Source organism: Adiantum capillus-veneris, chromosome 12, assembly GCF_014529385.1.
Source record: "Adiantum capillus-veneris isolate H3 chromosome 12, ASM1452938v2, whole genome shotgun sequence".
Taxonomy (NCBI): Eukaryota; Viridiplantae; Streptophyta; class Polypodiopsida; order Polypodiales; family Pteridaceae; genus Adiantum; species Adiantum capillus-veneris.
Genome location: NC_140942.1, coordinates 102,003,297 through 102,024,507, shown reverse-complemented (window position 1 = coordinate 102,024,507; position 21,211 = coordinate 102,003,297). Strand labels below are relative to the sequence as shown.

The 21,211-nt window shown below is 38.4% G+C and overlaps 1 protein-coding gene across 1 annotated transcript; it reads right to left on the bottom strand.

Moving 5' to 3' along the window:
- Positions 1–1,215: 1,215 nt before the first annotated feature.
- LOC147446235 (uncharacterized) lies at positions 1,216–20,403 on the bottom strand. The gene is made up of 3 exons (XM_086525498.1): positions 19,637–20,403; positions 19,398–19,527; positions 1,216–2,553 (listed from the first exon to the last, which is right to left on the bottom strand). The coding sequence occupies exons 1-3, from the start codon at positions 19,737–19,739 to the stop codon at positions 1,623–1,625; spliced, it is 1,164 nt and encodes a 387-aa protein (XP_086381624.1). The 5' UTR covers positions 19,740–20,403; the 3' UTR covers positions 1,216–1,622.
- Positions 20,404–21,211: the final 808 nt, after the last annotated feature.

The following is a 21,211-nucleotide window of genomic DNA, read 5'->3' as shown; positions in this document are numbered from 1 at the left end:
GAAAGAGGAGCAGGGTGAGGATGAGGGAGGATGAAAGAGGAACAAGAGTGAGGGAGTCTATAGAAGAAATAATTTCTGAAAAGGTATGGCTAGTAATAGGGCGTACCAGCTGGTGAAAAGTTAAAAAATGGTGGTAATAGCTAGCGCTATTATCAGTTGGTGAAAAATTAAAAAATGGTGGTAATAGCTAGCGTTCTATCAGTCGGTGAAAAATTAAAAAATGGTGGTATTAGTTAGAAATGGAAGGTTTTAAAAGGCCATGGACGAGGAAAGAGAGGGCAGCATGGCAGTGAAGGGAGAGGGCACGTGCGCAGCATGGTAACGCAGAGGGGAGGCTTGGAAACTGGCAGATGTTGGAGGAGGAGGGGGCGGGGCGGGGCGAGGTTCCTTTTTCTATAGTTAATTGGATGGCCATGGTGAAGCATTGAACTCTGGAGCAACTGTGGACTGTCGAGTAAAGCTTGTTAATTAGTACTGCATGGAAAGTTAATGATTACAAGCTATTTTCTTCCTTTTCCTTGGAAGACAGGCATTAACTAAGCATTGCCTTTTGCATATCACTAGGCATTTGTGGGAGAGGTGTTGACATTTTTCTCTATTATTTCCAAAAAGAAGCCACTCACCAAAAACAATCCATGGATGGCACACATGTAGCTTCAGTTTAGTTCTTGACACCAAAAGATAGTGTATAATAGTCATGCAAAACCTCTCTCTCTCTCTCTCTCTCACACACACACACACACACACACACACACACACACACAAAACACGCACACAGAGAGAGAGAGAGAGAGAGAGAGAGAGAGAGAGAGAGAGTTATTACAAATACCCAATTAAAAATGCCTCGTATGTTTTCTCTGTTGACTATTATTCTCAAATGATGTGTTAAATAAGTCACTAAGATGACTTGTAACACAATGTCATGGAGTCTGAAGTACTTTTGTATTTTGTTTCTAGTTTGAGTGCACCTCTCCTCCATATATTATTTACTGTTAGCCTTCCCAATATGGTCGTTTTCGGTCATTGCCTCTTCATGTTCGCCTCCGGGTAGTCCTCGCCTCCTACTTGTGTAATATGCAGAGTTTGTTCCTACTCTTCCCAAAGGACTTCCTTCCCTTTTTTATTGATCAATCCCACTGTATCCAAAAAAAAGATGACTCTTAATTTATCGTTATTAAGACAAGTAATCATGGACTATTTGAACTCACATCATCCTTGTAGGCCCCAAAAATGTGATTCTTATTGTAGCAAAGCTTTTCAGTATCAGTGTCGCTTGTCAAATACATGGTATTTCATGCATATGCCAAACTGTAGGTTTTTATCAAACACAACACAATTTAGTTGATGGGCTATCACATCCATCACATGCTTTTGTAGCTATTCTTCTTGGCACTTCCTAGCTTTCTTTCGCATGTGAAGAGGAGACATTTTACAAACTAGGCTTGTGGGAGTTGATATATTCAATGATCAGAAATCCATATGATTTGGGTAGCATATATAGAAATAGTGTATCACCTCACAATAGCTAACACAATAATTGGAAGAAAAGCGCTACCCTACTACTCTAAGGGTTTACCTCAATCTATGTCACACTGGACAATGGTGCTAGTTTGATGGCATGACTATATGTATCCCCCATTGCACAAAAGGTAGCCTACTATATCTTGTGTGCATTCTTTTTCATCGAAAAGACCTATCTGATTGGAAGGTAATATGGAGCTGAAGCTCTCATGAGCTTGTTTGCTCATCTCCATGTTGGCACTAGCATTGTCGAACTCTAAGTCATGAATGTTCCAAAGAACAGGAGTTGAAGCAAAGTATGGGACATCCTTATAGGCTTTGAGGTTTGTCCCATATTGTTGTGGTAGAAGTAACGACTTTAAGCCGAGTCCCTCTGCAGAACTAGTTGCTTGTGTCTCCATAGACGATGATAAGGCTGAAAGAGCCACGGCACATTCCTTGTCCAAGTTGTGGTCTATAGATGTGTTGGAAGTGTTGGGATCAAAATCAATCAATTTAGCGGCGGAACTCCAATTTGGGTCAAGGGTTGCGAAAATGGGTGGAAAGGAGAGCGATGTATGACTTTGGCTTGGCAAAGCCAAGTCAAAGGATGGAGAATGAGGCACAAAATGTGGTAGGAATGAGACCTCTTTAAAGTCCTCCCTCTGTGGTGATTGCACGGGCTCTACAAATTGACCCAAATTTGGATGGTTTGAAGTATCAAGGTTGAGGCTTTGATCAACGTTTGGGACATTTGGGTTGTTTATTGTGGTGAGATGAGAAGGGTAGGGTTGATCATCCACGTTGAAAGTGCCCATCGGAGGAAAGGTGGAGCAAATTTCCACATCAGTGGCACTAGGGCTGACATGGAGGCTCCACGTGGAGGATGAAGCTGATTGGCTACTTGTTGTATGAGTTGACGATTCACCTTCTTCTTGCAACCTTGTTGGAGTAGGTTGTAGAGTAACCAACCGTCTCTTAATCACCGTGTTCCATAGATTCTTCACCTCATTGTCTGTGCGCCCTCTCAAATGTCCAGCTATCTCTGACCACCTACTCACAACAAAGGACTTCCATGTTAGTGTGTGTGTGTGTGTGTGTGTGTGTGTGTGTGTGTGTGAGAGAGAGAGAGAGAGAGAGAGAGAGAGAGAGAGAGAGAGCTTGCACAACCATTTAACATTCCCATGGTGTCAATTCACAAGAAGTTTTGGATAAATTCTCACAATAATTCCCACATTGTGACTTACCTCAACATCACGAGCTTCTGTGAGGGAGGCACCGCATACCTCGTGGGGGGCCAGGTGGTCCCGTGCCCCCAATCGTACCTAGCTATGTATGTGGTGCCTCTCGAGCAGAAGCTCATGATGTTATGCATTGTATGAAAAACATTGAAAAAGACTCCCTTTTCCTACATGAGAATGTTTCTAAATCTTCTTGTGTGAATTCCTTGATCAATTTTAGGAAGACATCCTTATCCACTTCTCTTTATATTAGTTGTCAAGGAGTTGACTTCAACGGTGTGAAATTCTACCATATTTACACAGCTTTCTATTTCTTCTTATTCTAACACATTTTTATAAGGTGCAAGGTATTTTGATAAAGAAATTTTACAATAGTTGATAATCTAGATAGCTCTATGAAAATGGGTAGTTCCGTCGAAAATTGTCACCTATGATCCTTGATGCAATCAAATGTGGCCTAAAGCACACAATCAAAATGCACCTTAGGTCTATGGAGTATCATGTGTAAGTGAATTTCATACTAGAGGTGTGTTGGAGAACCACTTGAATTAGGGTGTGTATTAGCTTTGCTTAACTTATTCACAAGTTTTTGGCCTACATAACCCTCAGGAGCAATTGCAAGCCATTGGATGAAGCTGGTAATTAGTTTTGCATGGCAGGTTCATGATAGCAAACTTATTTTCTGTCTAATTCTCATAAGAGAAGAAGTAGCTATGCAAGACAAGGCTTCCAAGATAGCTGACATCTTTTTTCCTACTTTTTTGGCATTAAGTATTGCGTTTCACACTCTTTCTCATCCACCTATGTAGGTCAATGTGACTTTTCACCTTTTTTTTTTTGTGTGTGGGTGTGACGCCCTTCCTTTCGATATATGTGCAATGGCCTTTGTATTTGTACTCTTTCTAAAGTACCGGCCATGGCTAGTCAACTAGTGTTGCACCCCATGTCTGAGTGTCTCTACATTATAATGGCCCTCTTGGCTCCATTCTCCCCCCTTGTGACACTATTTTAAAACATGTAGTATCATAATAAAATATTATGTTTTTAAAAAAAAAAAGGTAACAATGAATTATTTAGATTACAATATATTCCAATAGCATAAAAAATGATGTTTTGACACAATACTTAATGCCCCTTTTTAAAAGAGAGAGGTACACAAATGTCAACACTCTCTCACAAAGGGCAAAAAAAAAAAGAGTTTATCATCATTAGCTTGCCATGTGACACTAATCCACAAGCTTTATTCAATGGTCCGGAGATGTACCCAAAATCCAACCCTTCTTTAAGGACTATTTATGTAGTCCAAAAATTTATACGATTACATTTACAAAAGGGGTTTCTTATCGTATTTTGGAAAAAAAAGACATCATTTTATTACCTCTTTAATGCCAAGAAAGAGAAGAGGCTTAGTGGCCTTTAAAAGCTTCAAACAAGGTGAACAATGAAGGGTCATGTTGGCATTCTATTTAACAAAAGAAAAAAAAAAAGAAACGGACTCATATGAGGGTCCAAATGAAAGGGCGCATTCACAAATTTTACAAACTAAAATGTCAAAAATTATCTAAATGATTCAATGCTTCACATGCAAAAGTCAAAGGCATCCCTCACTCCCTTCTTGTGATAGGATTTGATGACCATTTGCCCTTCCTACGACATTTTTCTATCATAGGGTGGACAAAATATTTAAATGTCATTAGAATGGCTCGAGCGTTAGACAATTGCCCATCTTTAAGAAAGTGGAATAAAATAGAGTACTTGCCAATGAAAGCGGAGTGTATATTAAGATGCCCATCTAATTTAGAAAACACGGACATGCTATAGCATTGAAAATGGAGAAGTTCATGTAGAATAGAAGTCTTTTTTAGTCTTCATATATTTTCAAAACTCTAGTGATCTACATATAGGCTTGTAAATAGAAATTCTACAAACATAATACATTAAACACACTACTTTCTTATATTCTTCACCAAACATGTCGCTAAGATGTAAAACTAATAGTTTTTGGAGAGTTTTTGCGACATGTCATCATTAGAAGGGCAAAATAAACATATGACATTTCATAACGAAAGCTACTTCTTTCTTATATTCTTCACCAAACATGTTGCTAAGATATAAAACTAATAGTTTTTGCTATATTTCATCATTACAAGGGCAAAATGAAAAGATGACTTCCATAATGAAGGCTAATTAGTTCCTAACAATGAAAGAGTAGAGAGGCCTTCAAATTCTAGCAATGGGACCCTTCTTCACCAAAGTTAAGACTTGTTGGCTTAGTGGTAAAGGCGAGGGGCTCTAAGCGCACCCACTATGGTTCAAACCTTGAGACATGCGGGTGTGGGACTAAAAAAAAAAAGGCTTATTGAAGAAAGAAAATTGGGACAATAATCACCAATGTGTAACAACCTTTGTTAAATTGGTGTTTAATGTTTGGGTGTAATGCATGACATCAAGATGTTTATGATAACAACTCGTTGACCTTTTGTTGTGGTTTTTTCCATAACTACAAATCTTTCATGAAAATCATGTGCCTCTTTCTTAAAAGAAAAAGTTTAGTTTGAAGAATTTATGTATCAAACCTTTCTTATATATTTTTTGGAAATTTTCAAGTATGAAATGTCAGGACAAGGGTTCTGTACCCTAAGAACTAGGTTAGTCACGGACTACGGCCAAGGGTCGGGCTAAGCAGTGTGGACAGGGGATCCGTCTAGGGCAAGGGGCTAGGAGCTCGCCTATATAAAGGGAGGTTGGGAGGAGGATCTCAAGGCCTAGTTCCCTAGTTCTTACACTGGTATCAGAGCTTAAGAGTCTCTCTTCCTCTCTCTCTCTGGGCGTGGTCTCTTTAGGTCCCTAAAAGCAAGGACTTTGGGTGAGAATCGTGGCTTTTTTGAAGTTTTGTCAAAAATAGTAGTTTTCCTTGCCAATTCGGACAGAGCTTTGTGTTTTGGACGCGAGACTGTGGTGCATGCTTTGACAAGGAGTCGGGCTGGGAAGAAGCGCCCTGCGGAGGTAGAGCTTTTGCCAGAACACCGCGGCTGTAGCCGGCCTGTGCTAGCCCCGCCATCGTCACCTTCCTCCTCGTTGAAGAGCGCTCGCTGCCTGCGCTATTTGGGCTTCAAAAAACCCTTTGTATTCACACTAAAAGGCCTATGGCCATTGGCTTTGAGCTTTGGCCATAGTGGAAGGCCCTTCCCACCAACTGGGCGGCATAGACAAGGGCCGGTAAGCCTTCCTCCGTTCTCGTGCTCCTTGGGAAGATAAACGACCACCAGTTCGTTGTGCTGCAGGAATAATTCAGTATTCCGAGCAGGCTACAAACTCCGACTGAATTTTCGTTTGCATAAGATGCAAATCCCGGCATCGGCTACTATGAATTGATTTGTGTTTTCAAATGCGTCCTCGGCTCCAAATCAATTGTTGATTGCACAGTGGCTTGGGATTTACAATCCGATTTCAACTTGGACGTTCAGTTCAATTGAAGACATAATTACCCAGTTAATTATCGCAACCTGCTATGAGCTAGTGCTGAAGTTCCTCGGTGATTTCACCTCTTCGCCAATTCTACCGGGATTGGAAATTCACCTTCTTTATGACCGCCGGCGAGGTTAGCACGGCTAACTACCTTTGTGTTTGATACGGTTACGAGTTTTTGTTGCACTCCAAGGTACTGTTTTCTCTTTTGTTCGCACAACACAGATTCGCCATGAGTGCGGAAATTGATGATCAACACATGTTAATACCTCGAATTGGCTCCACCTATGGATGTCATGGGGCCGGATACTCTCACGGAGAGTACCCTCGTGGCAACAGGGATGGATGGTGCACACCCAAGTGATCAATATCTGTCTCCTCGTTTATCAACCCCTCCTCCAAAGAGCGTGTTGGATATTCTCGAGGATGACAGTCAATTGCCAGATGCCAGGGAGTTTGTCACTCGACAGGACTGGAAAACTTTTGATGCTCGATTTCGCAGCTCACTGTCAGGGTTCAAATCTTGGTTACACAAGTAGAAAATCTTACACAACTAATTTACAGAATGCTACCAGAATCAGCTCTCCACTTGCTAGCAACCCAGGGGGTTGCCAATTTACAGTTATGACCAAAGAGGTCCAACATGTCCACAATATTTCGGTTGTTGGAACAATCGGGGCACGACCAATGTGGTCAAGAAGCGTCTATCACCATCCGACTTTCAACGTACAAAAAGTCAAAAATTATGCTTTATTTGCTTAGGAACTTATCAAAAAAAGCAGTGCCCGCATGTCGGACAACTTAAGCATGATGCATGAGTTCATGATTTGACATAAACTCCAATTTTGGTGCATGGCACAGTAGTTATATGGATTTTGAACATGTTATCTTAGCCATTTTCTCATACTTAAATATGGAATTTTCAGCGTATTGTACGTTTTTTTGAATTGGGTACTGTTACGCCCCAATTGTTTTCTGCCACAGTCATTTTTGGTATGACCAGTCACATCATCTCGGCTTATATGATCTACCGAAAACATTCTGAGATGCATGCAAGATCACTGAATTAGGGTGTATATGATACACGTGTCCTACAACTTTACGTTTCGCATTTACTTTGGACAGTATTATGAAAAGCCAAATGCTTGGCCCATTTCACATGACATCAGGCTTCTAATTCGTACTCCGCTTACCTCGACGACAAGAGCAGTTGGCAACCAAGTTTGGGGCACCTACATTATTCAGGATATCATATCATCGAATCCCTACCAGTCTAACCGGTGCAAGGCACTTAGGGTGTTGACTTCAACGGTTGTCACGGTAGCCACGAGCTTCCATTTTTGTATGCAAGGCATGCTACCCAGATGGTATAAAGTACGCTCTCACAAATCACTTTGTCAAGGACACTATTAGTTATGCATTGTTTCCCATAATTTTCGGTTGACTATCACGGCACACAAAACAACCTAAAAACTTCTAATGGATTCACAACCCATACAAGGTAGATGGGCACGCTGTGACTTGTGGTCCCTCTCGCGATGCGAACACCATACCGTCAGATGGTTGCATGCTTATACGATAAGCTGGCAGTCAGGCATAAGATGTCTAAGAGCACACATTCTGGGCACACACATACTAGCAACGAAAGGAAAGCTCCTCAGCCCAGCATGCTCTTCTATTCGTTCTTGATCTCTTTCTCTAAACGAACAAAATGAAAATTTTCTACGAAGTTTGTTTCATGTTTGACTACTGAGTTTTCCGGAGCCAAGATGCTCTACAATTCTTAGCTACAAATTGGGCAAGGTGCCATTCACATTTATTTTCATCAGTTTATCGATTGAACACTCATTGCCGTACGGACTAGGAGCCACGCACGCTGGCTACGGGCCATTGCTAAATCTAGGATAAGATCCACTTGTTGGTATTCCTTGGATGATTGTTCTCAAGATCGAACAATCCCTACCGAGTAGAGTACACATTGATGTTAATTGACAAGCAAGCGTCTTGTCATTACAGATGTCATTACGAATGTATAGGGTATCATTTTCGTACTATATGTTTTCAGTACAAACGCTCATGTGCGTTTTTTGACAATCTTAACCTCACACCGGCTGGTCTCTACCACAGAGTATAGACGCAGCCATCAGGGGTGACAACATGGTTGTAAGGGATCGGTAGTTCACTTGTGTGGGTCTACTGCTCTCTCTATAGCACTACGAAGTGTCTATGGACATACGGTTTTGGGGTAAGACCCACCGAGTGATTGCTACATCACCCCATAGGCATTAAGGATCACAGCTTGATCTGCATTGAGGATCACAGTTGATCTCTCCCAGTTCTACTTTCAAGGAAATAATTCCGCAATCTACCACGCGGTAGCAGACGAACACACTTTTTAAGTTGATTCCACTCAATCTGTACACGATTAACTATGTTAGTTACCGTTATCTCCTAGTTGAGCAGTTTCTACAAAGAAGTCTTATCAAGGGATTTGACTACGTAGATTCTAATTCAAGGGCTTGGGTTGCAAAGGCAACAACCAGGGTTTCCAGTGCAATACTGTTTGTTTTCAGGTAGGGGACATGCTCCTCTCCATTTGAATACGGGTAAGTGAACATTACGTTCAAATCTCCATGTACGCATCTATTGATTTGGTGTCAATTGCATGTTTAGTATGCTTTGCTTGTTGTTTCAAGACGTCTAAGTATGCTTGAATATTACCGACCCATGCCAAGGGCATGTTAGCACAAAGTATTTTGGGCCAAGTGTCCAAGCTGTCTTTCTGCCTTATGCAGTTACGAACCTACTTGTAGGGTTCAATTTGGCACATGTTGTCACATGGGATACAACATGGTCTAGGAACTCAAGGAGTTCGGTTTAGCCAGTGGAGCAAGACTAATGAGGGTCCCTCTCACTCCCGTCGTAGAGTGTTTGCAATTACCTCCACACACAAGTACGTCTTGTACTTGAAGGATGTTCCTTTTCACACATCCTTATATGAGACATATTCCACATATGGAGAATTTGAGTCTTTGGACTGATACTGGCTCCATTATTTCAATTATGTGTCACGACAAAGTCCCTAAGTGCTGGTCACATCTGTTTTCTAGACCATTTTTAGCACGACGTATCAGGAGCGATTTCGTGGCCAGAAATTGTCACTTAGAATGACTTGTTAAGGTATAAGTACCCTACTCCACAACATTACAGATGGTTGTTTATACATATAGCAAGGCTATAAGTTGTTAATGAAAAAGTTTCATTGTCTGTACCTAGAAGTGATCAATGTTTCACCTTCTATTGTGATTCAGACGTTTTAGCAAGGCTTGCAAAAGATTGCAACTAAAAGTATTTAGTTTCTTTTCAGAACTATTTACATTCCTTTTAATGTGTGCTAGGCGTATCACATTTGCCATAAGTATTGACAAGGATCATTATGGATATACAGGTTCGGGTCAGTTTTTGCTAAATGCATGCACACTAGGTGTTATGGGCCTCGGTGTTTAGCAAAGGCTGATTTGGAACGGCATGCATATTCCTCAGGATGTTGCTTATGAAGCAACATCCTGAGGAATATGCACTCTATGTGCACTATCTCTATGAGATTACTTTTGGATCTACTAATCACCAATAGAGGTCATGGCTTGGTTTGGGCGTTTGTAGATTTTTACAAGTTAACCACGATGGATATACACTATTGTGATTCCCCGTTTACCAGTCATCTGGGACGACTGTCTGTAAACCATGAGGAAAATACACCTAAGTACTGTCAGTCATCCAAGGGGATAGGCAGATTACAAAGAGTAATCTTGTGCTAAAGGATCTGCTAAGAGCATACGTTAGCACAATGCATTTCTGAATAGATGATTTTCTCGTTATTCTAGAATTTGCTTAAGTACGATTTTCGACTTTGAACACCTCTTATGGTGGGGTTGGAGATTGTGTCAATACTTTCATACGTCAAGGACTTACCAGGTGTGCTGACAAAGTATGTTGGCAAGTAACCTTCATTAGGGATGAACATGTAACGGAGTTTCAAGATACTCAAGCGAGTAGGAAATCTGGCTCACAAATGCATGGAAAGTTACGCCAAGGTTTCCTTGCATTATTCCAGTACCTTCAGAAGATCTGAAAACTGGTTATGCTTTTGGACAACTCTTAGTTGTGGTTACTCCTTTACAGTACTCAAGTGAGTTATAAATGGAGTTACCATTTAAACCCAAGTGACTCTTAGTTGTGGTTACTACTTTACAGCACTCAAGTGAGTTATAAATGGAGTTAACATTTAGACCCAAGTGGTTGCAAACGGACGACAATGTCGAAAATCAAGATACTCCTCTTGGTTTCATTGAACCTCCCCACTGCACCAATTATTGTTCATACAGACAACTGGCTCACTTATGGGATGTCAATAAAGGGAACATCAGTATTCTTAAGAAGATATTACTACTTGTGTTTTCGAGGACGAAAACTCTTCCTTAAGGGGGAAGTAATGTCAGGACAAGGGTCTTGTACCCTAAGAACTAGGTTAGTCACGGACTACGGCCAAGGGCCGGGCTAGGTAGTGTGGACAGGGGATCCGTCTAGGGCAAGGGGCTAGGAGCCCGCCTATATAAAGGGAGGTTGGGAGGAGGATCTCAAGGCCTAGTTCCCTAGTTCTTACATGAAATATGCTACGCTCTTGAACTCTCCTGATATGCACAATTGTCAAGTCAAGTGAATCCACTACATGCACCATATGTATGATAGAACAACAAGAAAGTTTGAACACAAAGATATAGTAAACTCAAAGTAAACTATTGCAAATTATGGTGGTGCAATGTGCATGTACCCGCCGTGCCTTCTTCAATAGAACCTAGGGTAAAGAGGCCAATACGTGGACTCCCCCCAAAAGGTGGATGAACCCACCCCCAAAAGAGAGACAAAAATTAGGAATATGCTTGAAAGCTTACTTAGGTGTCCTCATTTGATTTGCTAAAAAGTGTACTTTTATTGCGACTTGAGTGTCTCTGTGCTCTAAAAAGCCCGCAAAATTAAACTTTTTCAAATAGATTATTGAGGAAAAACTAGAAACATATCGATCTTGGTATTATCTAGTCCGTCTTTTCATGAGGAATTCAATGTACTCTTCATATTTCAAATTTGACAAGATATGAAAAATCCTCCCAAAAGTATTTTGTTTTTTCCTTAGGTGGCCTCCTATTGGCCCCTTTACCCTAGATGTGGAAGCATAAGCGTCAAGGGAAATGAGAAACCAATGGAGTGTTGTTGACAACCACACAAGGTCCTATGAAGGTTCTCGTTTTGTGGTTCTCCCTCGAACTTCTTGGGAAGAGTCTCATGTCAAAACAGAATATATTGTCTTTGAACAAGGTGACGACTCATCTTGGCATTTTAAAACAAAAAGTTGAAGAGCAAGTGTTGGCTCCTAAATGAAAGTCCCATTTAACAACAAAAATTCCTTTAAAAATGAAAAGCTTGTAAAGAAAGTCATAAAAAATTTCAATGACAAGATCCATTTACAAATTTAAGAACTAAACAAATAAAGGTCAGGCTTTCATTTTAAAACAAGTGAAAGGGTCACGACGGCTTTCAAAAACAATAAGAAAGTGATAAAATTGTTAGGTTGAATTAAACTCGTATTAGTGTTTGAAAAAGGATTGCCTCAGCTTAGTCTTGAGAGAGCCAATTGAAAATCGAGACTAGCTAGTTGCAAACCATGGGAAACGGAAGAAAAACCGATGAAATATGTGAGAAAGTCGTCCAAAAACTTTACAAATCTCAAAATTTTTGCTAGTATTTTCGATTTTCTTCTTTGTGAGGAGGAAACTCGATCAACAGCCGCTTAATAAAAGAAGCTTTCTTGAACGTTAACACTGATTGGCATCAAACTATAAAATGCAAGAAATGTAAAGCCATGTGAAGTTGTGAAATGAAAGGTGAAATAAAAAGAGCTAATTAATATATGTGTGTGTGTATAGAATTTATTAAAATTATGCACGAGAATGACAAGTTCTTGTAATTTTTTGAGATGTTCAATATAATTCACTCACAATTGTGAGTTTTGCTATTAAAAAAAAAAAAAAAAGAAGCAAGATGAAGCTTCACTTTAGCATTCTATAGCAATAGAATGCAAAAAAAACATAGATGTGTGTGTAAAATGTACTAAAATTATGCAATTTGAAACTTCACTTTAACATTCTAAAACAATAGAATGCAAGAAAAATAAAGATATGTTAGGATATGAAATGAAAAGTAAGTCTCCATCATTCATGCACTCAAAACAATGAAAGTCTTCCTAACCCAACATAACAATAAGGGTTTCTTTTAGAAAGCCAACAAAAAGTTGGAAAGGAAGTCATGAGGACCAATTTACTAAAACAATGTGATTCACATTGGCATTTTAAAACAAAACGCTGAAAAGAAAGTCATGACTCATCAATCCTAATCCAAGGAAATAAGGCCTTTTTTAAACAAAAAGCTGAAAAAGAAATCACGAGGCTCTTCATTCAAAAGTAGAAAAAAAGAATCTTGGATTAAAAAATGTGTATGCTTTTTCTTTGTTCTCTAACACATGCTTTAACATGGCAAAAAATACATTTGAAGACAACAAGTTGAAAAGAAATCATAAGGCTTTTAAACGAAAGGATCCATTTCACAATTTAAAATAAAGCTTAAAAAAATATCTACGTCTTTTTCCTTGTTCTATAAGGCATGTTTTAATATGCCAAAAATCAATATCAAGCTCTCTCTCTCTCTCTCTCTCTCACACACACACACACACACACACACACACACACACACACAAGTGTAGATAACCTCTGAGTCTAAGGATAGGTCACATACTATGAAATAAAGATGGGTCACATACTATCAAATAACGATGATTATGTATAGTTTAAAATTTAGACACAGATCTCTCTCTCTCTCTCTCTCTCTCTCTCTCACACACACACACACACACACACACACACACACACACACACACACACACACACACACTCTGAAAGTATGTTTATGTAGGAGTCCAAATATTGGGTGCCATACAAGAGAATAAAAGATGAATATGTCCACTTTAATAATCAGTTTAGAGTCCCTTTCTTGCATTTGCAGTTGTGTTACCCAACTTTTCCTTAGGGGCATTAATTGACAATTAATAAGAGGGCATTACAAAAATCTTTACAACCGTGGGAACCACCCCTCCCAATAGGGGAGGAGAATACATGATCTGTGTATAGTTTCTCCCTACTACCTTCCCCGCGCTGATGGTGGGGAAAAAATAAACAAGGTAAACACTTCACAATGGCCTCAAGAAGGCATCATTTTTTGTTGTAATAAATAATTATTAGAACACATTTGACATGTTAATGGTATGTGTTCGAGAAAAATGTGTCTCAACTTAATATCTTGTCGTTCATGGCTAGAAAAATACATTTTTCCTAAACAGTCAAAATAAGAGGAAACTTGAAATTCTCTCGGTTTATAGGTCAAAATTTGAATCTTTTGCCGACCATTACACTAAAACTTGTGTAAATTTGTTGGTTTTTTTAAAGACAAACTTAAAATCTAGTCGGGCTTTTTCAATTTTAACCGGTTAAAATACACTAGATTTTGGTTTTTTTCTAACACTGGTCCCTTTTCAATCTCAAAAATGTCAATTGAGAGCAAGGGGAAAAGGAGAAGTTCCACCTCGAAATAGAGAAAAATAATGTAAAAACTTGAAAAATAAATCTAATTTTTAACATTTTCTCTAGGCATATTCAAGAAAAGAAATTTTTTATGTTTGTAAAAATATTTTTTCGTGAACACTTTAATGGAGACACATAGAGAGAGAGAGAGACTAACTCATTTCATAATGAAAATGTTCAAATGAATATAGTAAGGCTTGAAATGACTTGAAATGTCACCTATATATAAAAGTTAATGTGAGGGTGACTACTTGATGGTGAGAGAATTGCACGTTTTCTCTACCACTTCTCTATGGACTTCTTGGCTAACAAGGTGAAAGTTCACTATGGCCTACATAAGGCTATGAAAAGAATTTAATAAAAGGTTTTTTTGAGAGAAAGCAAGAAAGTGGCACTAATTTTTTAAAATATTTGTGTTATCACAATTAAATATTATGTTTCTTGAAAAAGTGTAACAATAAACTATTTAGAGTACAATACATTTCAAAAACATAAAAAATAATGTTTGAAAAACCACTTGGAAGCATTTAGCAAATTTGTTCACTTTAGCATCAGAAAAGAATAGAATGCCAGAGAAGTCAAGCCATGTGAAGATGAGAAAAAGCTTTACAACTGTAGCCTTTTGAAAGTATTGTGTAGAAGAATGCCAAGAAAACTGTTGTTGATGCTAAGGACAAGAACAAGCCTTTCACTCCCGAAAATGAAGTGTTGAAAGGGGCTTCAATCATGTCATCTTTTGCTTAAATTAGGACAAAAGAGAACACGCCTTTTCTGTCCTCCTAAGGAAGAAAAATCATGCATACTTAGGATAAAAAGGAGACATAACCATTGTCCATATCATTATGTCTCTCCTTTCTAGCTAGATCATGCCATGTTGTGAGAGACCTAGACTCACTCACGTCTCTTCCAAAAGGTGAACATAGATTTCCTTGCAACAACCAACATTCCCTAAGCTCACCTCAGCTTGTTGGGTATCAAGTAGCTTGTTTCTCTTTTTTGGCCTGCTCATGCCCATGTTTCAAAGATTTCAGGGATGCATATATTGTCCTTCCTAGAAGAAGTAAGGAACATATTTTTTTGGAAATCTTATGTAGTTGGTGAAAATTTCACTGTTGGATCGATAACGAGTGCTACAAATACTAACCTCATCATAACTCAAGATTTCTTGACTCACTTAAGAGAAAAGGCCATTACTTGGAACCAGAACGTTTCCATCCTTCTCCACAATTGCAAAAATAAAATGTGCCATAATGAGGGCTTTCGATAACAAGCTTGCACCCATTTTCAAGAAAAGTGTCCTGGATTAATGTTGAATGGGCTAGAAATTAATATAAAACAACCTATTAAAGATTTGAAGAGAAAAAATTTTGCTTTGAATTTGAAAAAAATATATTTTACATATGTAGAATATATACAGTTTATCATGCAAGGTTCCTTTTGAGATTTTCCTCAAAGGGATTTGTGTTTGTTTGGAAAAAGTATTTTTCTAAAAATAAATCATTCAATGATGTTGAATCCCTAGAAATAATACAATCTCCACACATATATTCTGCATAAAGAAGCAAGAATTCTATGGACAACAGTGTGCATGTTTTATTGAATTATCAATTAATGATGTGTATGATGCCATTACTCATAGATATGCTTCTTGATATTTTAATTTGGCATAAACTCCTAAACCTTGTTGCTGTACAGTTTTGTTTTGAGGAAACCATTTTCTTGGCCTTTATCTCTAAACTAAGATGATACAACCAAGATTCATGCCAAATAAAAGGTAACAATTGAGATTATTATAAATAAATTCCCAAATTTTAATGTGCAAAACTAACGCTAATTAATTTATATTGCATACTTTTCATTGTCAACTACTAAATTTATGATGCAAACCAAAATATTTGAACACTGATTATGGTATCAAAAACATACAATACCCTAGTTTGGTTGATTTATTCTTGCTAAGGATAATGGTTCTGAAAGTAGATCCTCTACTACTAAGCTTCTTGTAAGTGTGTACTCTGCTCACTCCCCTTTGTTTTAAACTTTTGAGTGTGTTGTTGGGAATCTAGTACCCTAGTAGTTTGAGTGTACGGTGGGTAAGTTAGGTAATTCATTAAGGCTACCTTGCTTTGAGCTGACCCAAAACCAAAACAAGCAGACCAATGACTTGTCAAATGTTGATTTGCAAGAGTAAACTTTCTCTTAGTGACATGCTTGCTAAGATTCTTTACCAACCACTCCCCCGTTAGAAGAATAAGCTTTCTTTTGCCAATATTTCAACAAGTCACTTATAGCAAGTTGGGCTTACCCAACAACCACCCCCTTAAACTTGGAAATTTCTTCATCTTATCTCTATGTTGTCTACCCCTTGACATCACATCCTTCATATGGAGTTTTTGGTTAACTGGCAGTCATGAGCTTTTGGTTAACCTACATCAACCGTGGGTTTTTTGTGTACTCCACAACAAAGGGTTGTAGAATTACCCATAACATGGTGCTACTTAAAGAGCCTCCCCTTAAACTAGGAGAGGGAGGTAAAGTAGCCATCAACTTCATGAGGTTTCTAGTTTACACTCAAAACTTGGGTTTATGATGTTTACCCAAAAATTGTGGCTCTCATATCAATTGATACGGCATGGGGGTGGGAGGTCACCCATCCTAATAATGTTCGTATATAGATGCACTTAACTATGAGGTTTCCACAAATTGGTATAGGGCGCATTTAGACCCCAGCACCTTAAGGTGTTAGGGACCTCCCATTGATCTAGCCAATTTATGCAAGCCTTACAATTAGACAGTACTGACAAGAGTTGGGCTTTTGCAAACCTTTCCAAGCCAACCTTACCTTTTGGAAGCTTTTCTTGGAAATAATGGTCATTTGAAAGAGTTTTTATATTTAAAATCAAAAGTAGGGAATGCCTCTTTAGAATCACACTTATCTCACGCATACAGTGAGCCATACTTTGACCAAAGATTGACTTGATAAATACTTAGTTACCACTAATTAAATGTGATTTCTTCTTCGTTTCCCTTAAAATTATGTGATAATTTTGAAGTTGTTTTGCAACCACTCACTACCTTGATGACTATTGCAATTTGACATAGGATTCCAGTAGGATGAAATTAGAAACTATAGAAAAATCTTCTACGTATTTGTTCTCTATAATGCTAGTTTTGAATTGATCGAAGCCACTAGTTACCTTGATGACTATTACACAAATGGACATAGAGATTCCATTATAATTGGACTAGTAGCTAATAGAAGGATCTTCTCTACACAAATTTGTAGCCCATATGACACGATTTATTTCTAGTCTTCAATCATTGCTTGACCAAATAGCTCATGTTGACCAATTATGCCAAACCTGATGTCAACCTATACCATTCTAAAGGTTATTCACCTCAAGAATTCAAGTATGGTATTGCCAAAGTAGATTTGATTTGAGAGTGTCCTTGTTTTCCTATGATTGGCTCAGTCGAACTTCTATGACAAATTTGACATCCTAAAACATACCCTAGCTAGGAGATTTAATAGTACTACTAGAGATACATATGCATGCACCAAAACAACCTTATTTACTCTACTTCCCTTTGTAGTTTTTGCCCTTTTTTCCTTACAAAACCCCTCTATTGTATACTCATGTGATACCATATTGTAACCCTTAGTGAATACCCTGGGAAAGTATCAGCTAGTGGAATCTTTGTACCTGCCTTTCTACGTCTTAAACACTATTGGTGGTGCTCACAATGCAAAGGTCATTACACCAATCTTGATGATTGCTTTAGACCAGCTCCCTCAAATTGACATGGCCCCTTATGTTTCTTTGGATGTGTGTAAGCATCACTTGGATACTGCTTTCACAAATCAATGCCCCTCAGGTAATAATCTTTTGCATCTTTAAAATCTTCACTCAAATGGGAATATCACAGTAGCTGTATCTTCCCTTGGCCCAATGAGGGTATACTTGAGATACTGGCCAAGAGGTATTTTGGCAAAAAATTCATGGCCCATAACTATCTAAAATATTGCTACCGGGATCAAGACAAAAAAATCATGATCCCAAAAACATGAGATTTGCACATTTATGGCAATAAATTCTCCTATAGGTATAAATGTCCAAAACTAGAACACTTGGCGCATTCTTTTGGCTTGCAAGCTTACTCACTAGCAATGGAATCATCACCAATTCAATGAATGTAGCCTCGACGATAGGTATGCACTAGCTCCCTCAATGCAAAAAGCTACAAAGTTACTTCCCTCTGTTTTGTTGGGGGTCGAGTCCTTACATAATCCTATATATCATGTGTGATCAGAGCCTAATAAAAAACTCCCGTTCCATATTTGGTGGATTGGAATAAAACTATCATTCTTTCTTCATAAACTTGTAATTGTTTTTGAAAAGTAAAATAAAATGCCGCTATGTAAATGTAAAGTTTTAGCTGATATGAGCTATAATATACCCTCTTGTCAAACCCACTTGATACACCTACATACTTACAAGGTGCACCCCTCATGTGTTTTGGAAGCTTCACTAATTACTAAATGAGGGATATTGACTTGATCGTGATAAAAACCTAGATTTAGGGTAGGTGCACTAAAAGCTTTAAAGTTTATATGTAAAATCTTAGTTAGATATGATCATATGTGTAAAATGTAAATTAAGAATTGAGAAAAGCTACAAAAATTGAGAAATCATCGTAACAACCTTCGAAATTAGTTAGAGTTGTGTAAAATATTGTAAATTAAGAATAGAGAAAAGTTGTGAAAATTGAGAAATTTGCGTGACATTAGTGACAATTATTTTTCGAGTGTTATAACAAGGTCAATCTCGTTTGAGGTCAATTTAGGTTGTGGTCATGCAAAGCATAGTTCTTAGTTACTTTTTATGGAGATTTTGGCATAGCTGCATCAGGAACATCTTACTGATAACTATGCTTTGCGTGACTACATCGACCTTAATTAGAGGTAACTCATACATCGATGACATAGTCCAATCCTCAATAATGTTGCATCATGAACATCTTATTGATAACTATGCTTTGCATGACTACATCGACCTTAATTAGAGGTAACTCATACATCGATGACATAGTCCAATCCTCAATAATGTTGCCTGTAAATGTGTGCACACCTCTCTCTCTCTCTCTCTCTCTCACACACACACACACACACACACACACACACTCACACTCACACACACACATGACTCATGGCCATGGCATGAGAAAATTAAGTTATGAGGGGAGTTTCAAATCATTCTCATTGTGACTTGTTAATTAAGGAAAATGTCACATTGCAGGAGAAGGTAATATCTATGTAAAATTTCATGTTTATAACTATATTTTGTAAGATTTGAAATTGATTTCCAAATTGGATAGGGTAATTTCTAGGGCTGAACAGGCTTAATGGCCTAATGAGACAAAGAGAACCTTGCCATCGCTTGGCTAGTCGAGAGAGAGAGAGAGAGAGAGAGAGAGAGAGAGAGAGAGAGAGAGCCTATACCTGTTGCCGAGGCGGGCTTGCAGCTCCATCACCTGCTTGACTTCATCCTTGGAGAACTTTTCCTTGCGCAAGCCTGGCCTCAGGTGGTTCAACCAACGTTGCCTGCAGCTCCTTCCACAGCGTTGCAACCCTGATTAATATAACATAACAACAATCACAGTTAGCAATATAAGGGACCTCTTGCCTTGTACTTACATATTAGCTTAGGATTAATTGTGGATTATTATTTGGTTTTAGACCTGCTTTCTTGGCTATGTCGTTCCAGCTTCCATTCACATACTTGGAAATGCATCTCTTCAACTTCTCGTCCTCCTCTGGAGACCATAATCCCTTCCTCATCATATGTATTCTCAACCAATCTAATTTGCTGAGCTATATTTAGTGCTTGGAGACACAGAAATGCAATTTTTATTACTATGACAGTGCAATTATTGCGTGCAGTAATTAGCGTTGGTCCCTGCATGCTGGTCGATAAGATATAATACCGCCATATTCCAAACATAGCAAACCGTGTTTATCAAGCTATGGATAATAATTAGCCAATCAACGTGATTTGCTGCAATGTTTAGCATCTATAATGGATTTATTAGACCAATGGTATGAGCAATAATTAGGTGCAATGATTCTTTTTGATGATAATTACCCTACTAAGCCATAATCATAATCATAATCATAACACGACGTCAGTTAGCGCTAATTACGCTAGGCAATATCAATTAAGAGGGAGCACTATTCATGGTTTGCACAATTATGAGAGTACTTATCAGCGCTAGCTGCACTCACTGATCACGCGTAGCTTCTAGCGGCTAGCCCTGAATCCATCTGCCTATACGCTATATAATATATAAAACGCCCACGGTACTATTGTATTATAAGGTTCTCTTCTCCCAAGGCTTTGCAGTTGGCTGAGCGCATGCCGACCACTACCACCTAGCTTACTTAATCACCCCGGGTAACCATCAATCACCATTAATTTTTCTGAATAAGAACAAAAAACCATTGGCGCCCCTTAAAAAAAAAGAAAATACTTGTGCGTGCATGATCCATCCAGTCTTAAGGTTAGACTTTATATTGATTAATCCATAACCTATAATCCGGATTATTGTCAATGACACAGTGATTTAGAGTGACCGCTTGCTTTGATGGGCAAGTGATAGCAAGTGTCAATAAGACTACAATTCAGCCAAGGGCCCATGCAATGCACTTTACACAAGTGAGATACTCATTAAGCTTTTTCTTCTCAGTTTACACTTTTTAATATAACTAAATAAATTGGAGCTCTCTCTCTCTCTCTCTCTCTCTCTCTCTCTCTCTCTCTCTCAGACAGAAAGACATCCCTCTCTTAAACATTTTGCGCTTTTTGTAAGGTCAACATCTCAATACCATATAAAGTATAAAATTCTCTCTTTTATTACACACACAGACTCTCTCTCTCTCTCTCTCTCTCTCTCTATATATATATATATATATAAAGTATTTATACTAAGGCTGATCTTTTTTCCTATTATTGCAAAATATATCGCCATCACCTCTTAATATTGGACCCAATATCATAATTAATCATAATTTTTCTCTTTACTCAAAATACATCTCTCTCTCTCTCTCTCTCTCTCTCTCTCTCTCTCTCTCTCTCTCTCTCTCTCTCTCTCTCTATAGCTTGCTAATTAGGCCAAATGTTTGCCTTTCACTAAACTCTCTTTCCCTCCTATTTCATCCAAGTCACTCTCCTCCCTTTTGATTGGCTGGCTGTGACTTTAATTGTTTTGCATTTTCCGGTTTTTTGGAGCCAAGCTTTGAAATAAAAGTCAGGTGAT

Bases quoted from the DNA above. Each gene is read 5' to 3' on its own strand.
- LOC147446235 (XM_086525498.1), bottom strand. From the start codon at position 19,739: ATGATGAGGAAGGGATTATGGTCTCCAGAGGAGGACGAGAAGTTGAAG. The intron at 19,528-19,636 runs GTCTAAAACCAA...TATATTAATCAG, and splicing joins CGACATAGCCAAGAAAGCAG to GGTTGCAACGCTGTGGAAGG. The intron at 2,554-19,397 runs GTATAGGCTCTC...TGTTGTGAGTAG, and splicing joins CAAGCCCGCCTCGGCAACAG to GTGGTCAGAGATAGCTGGAC.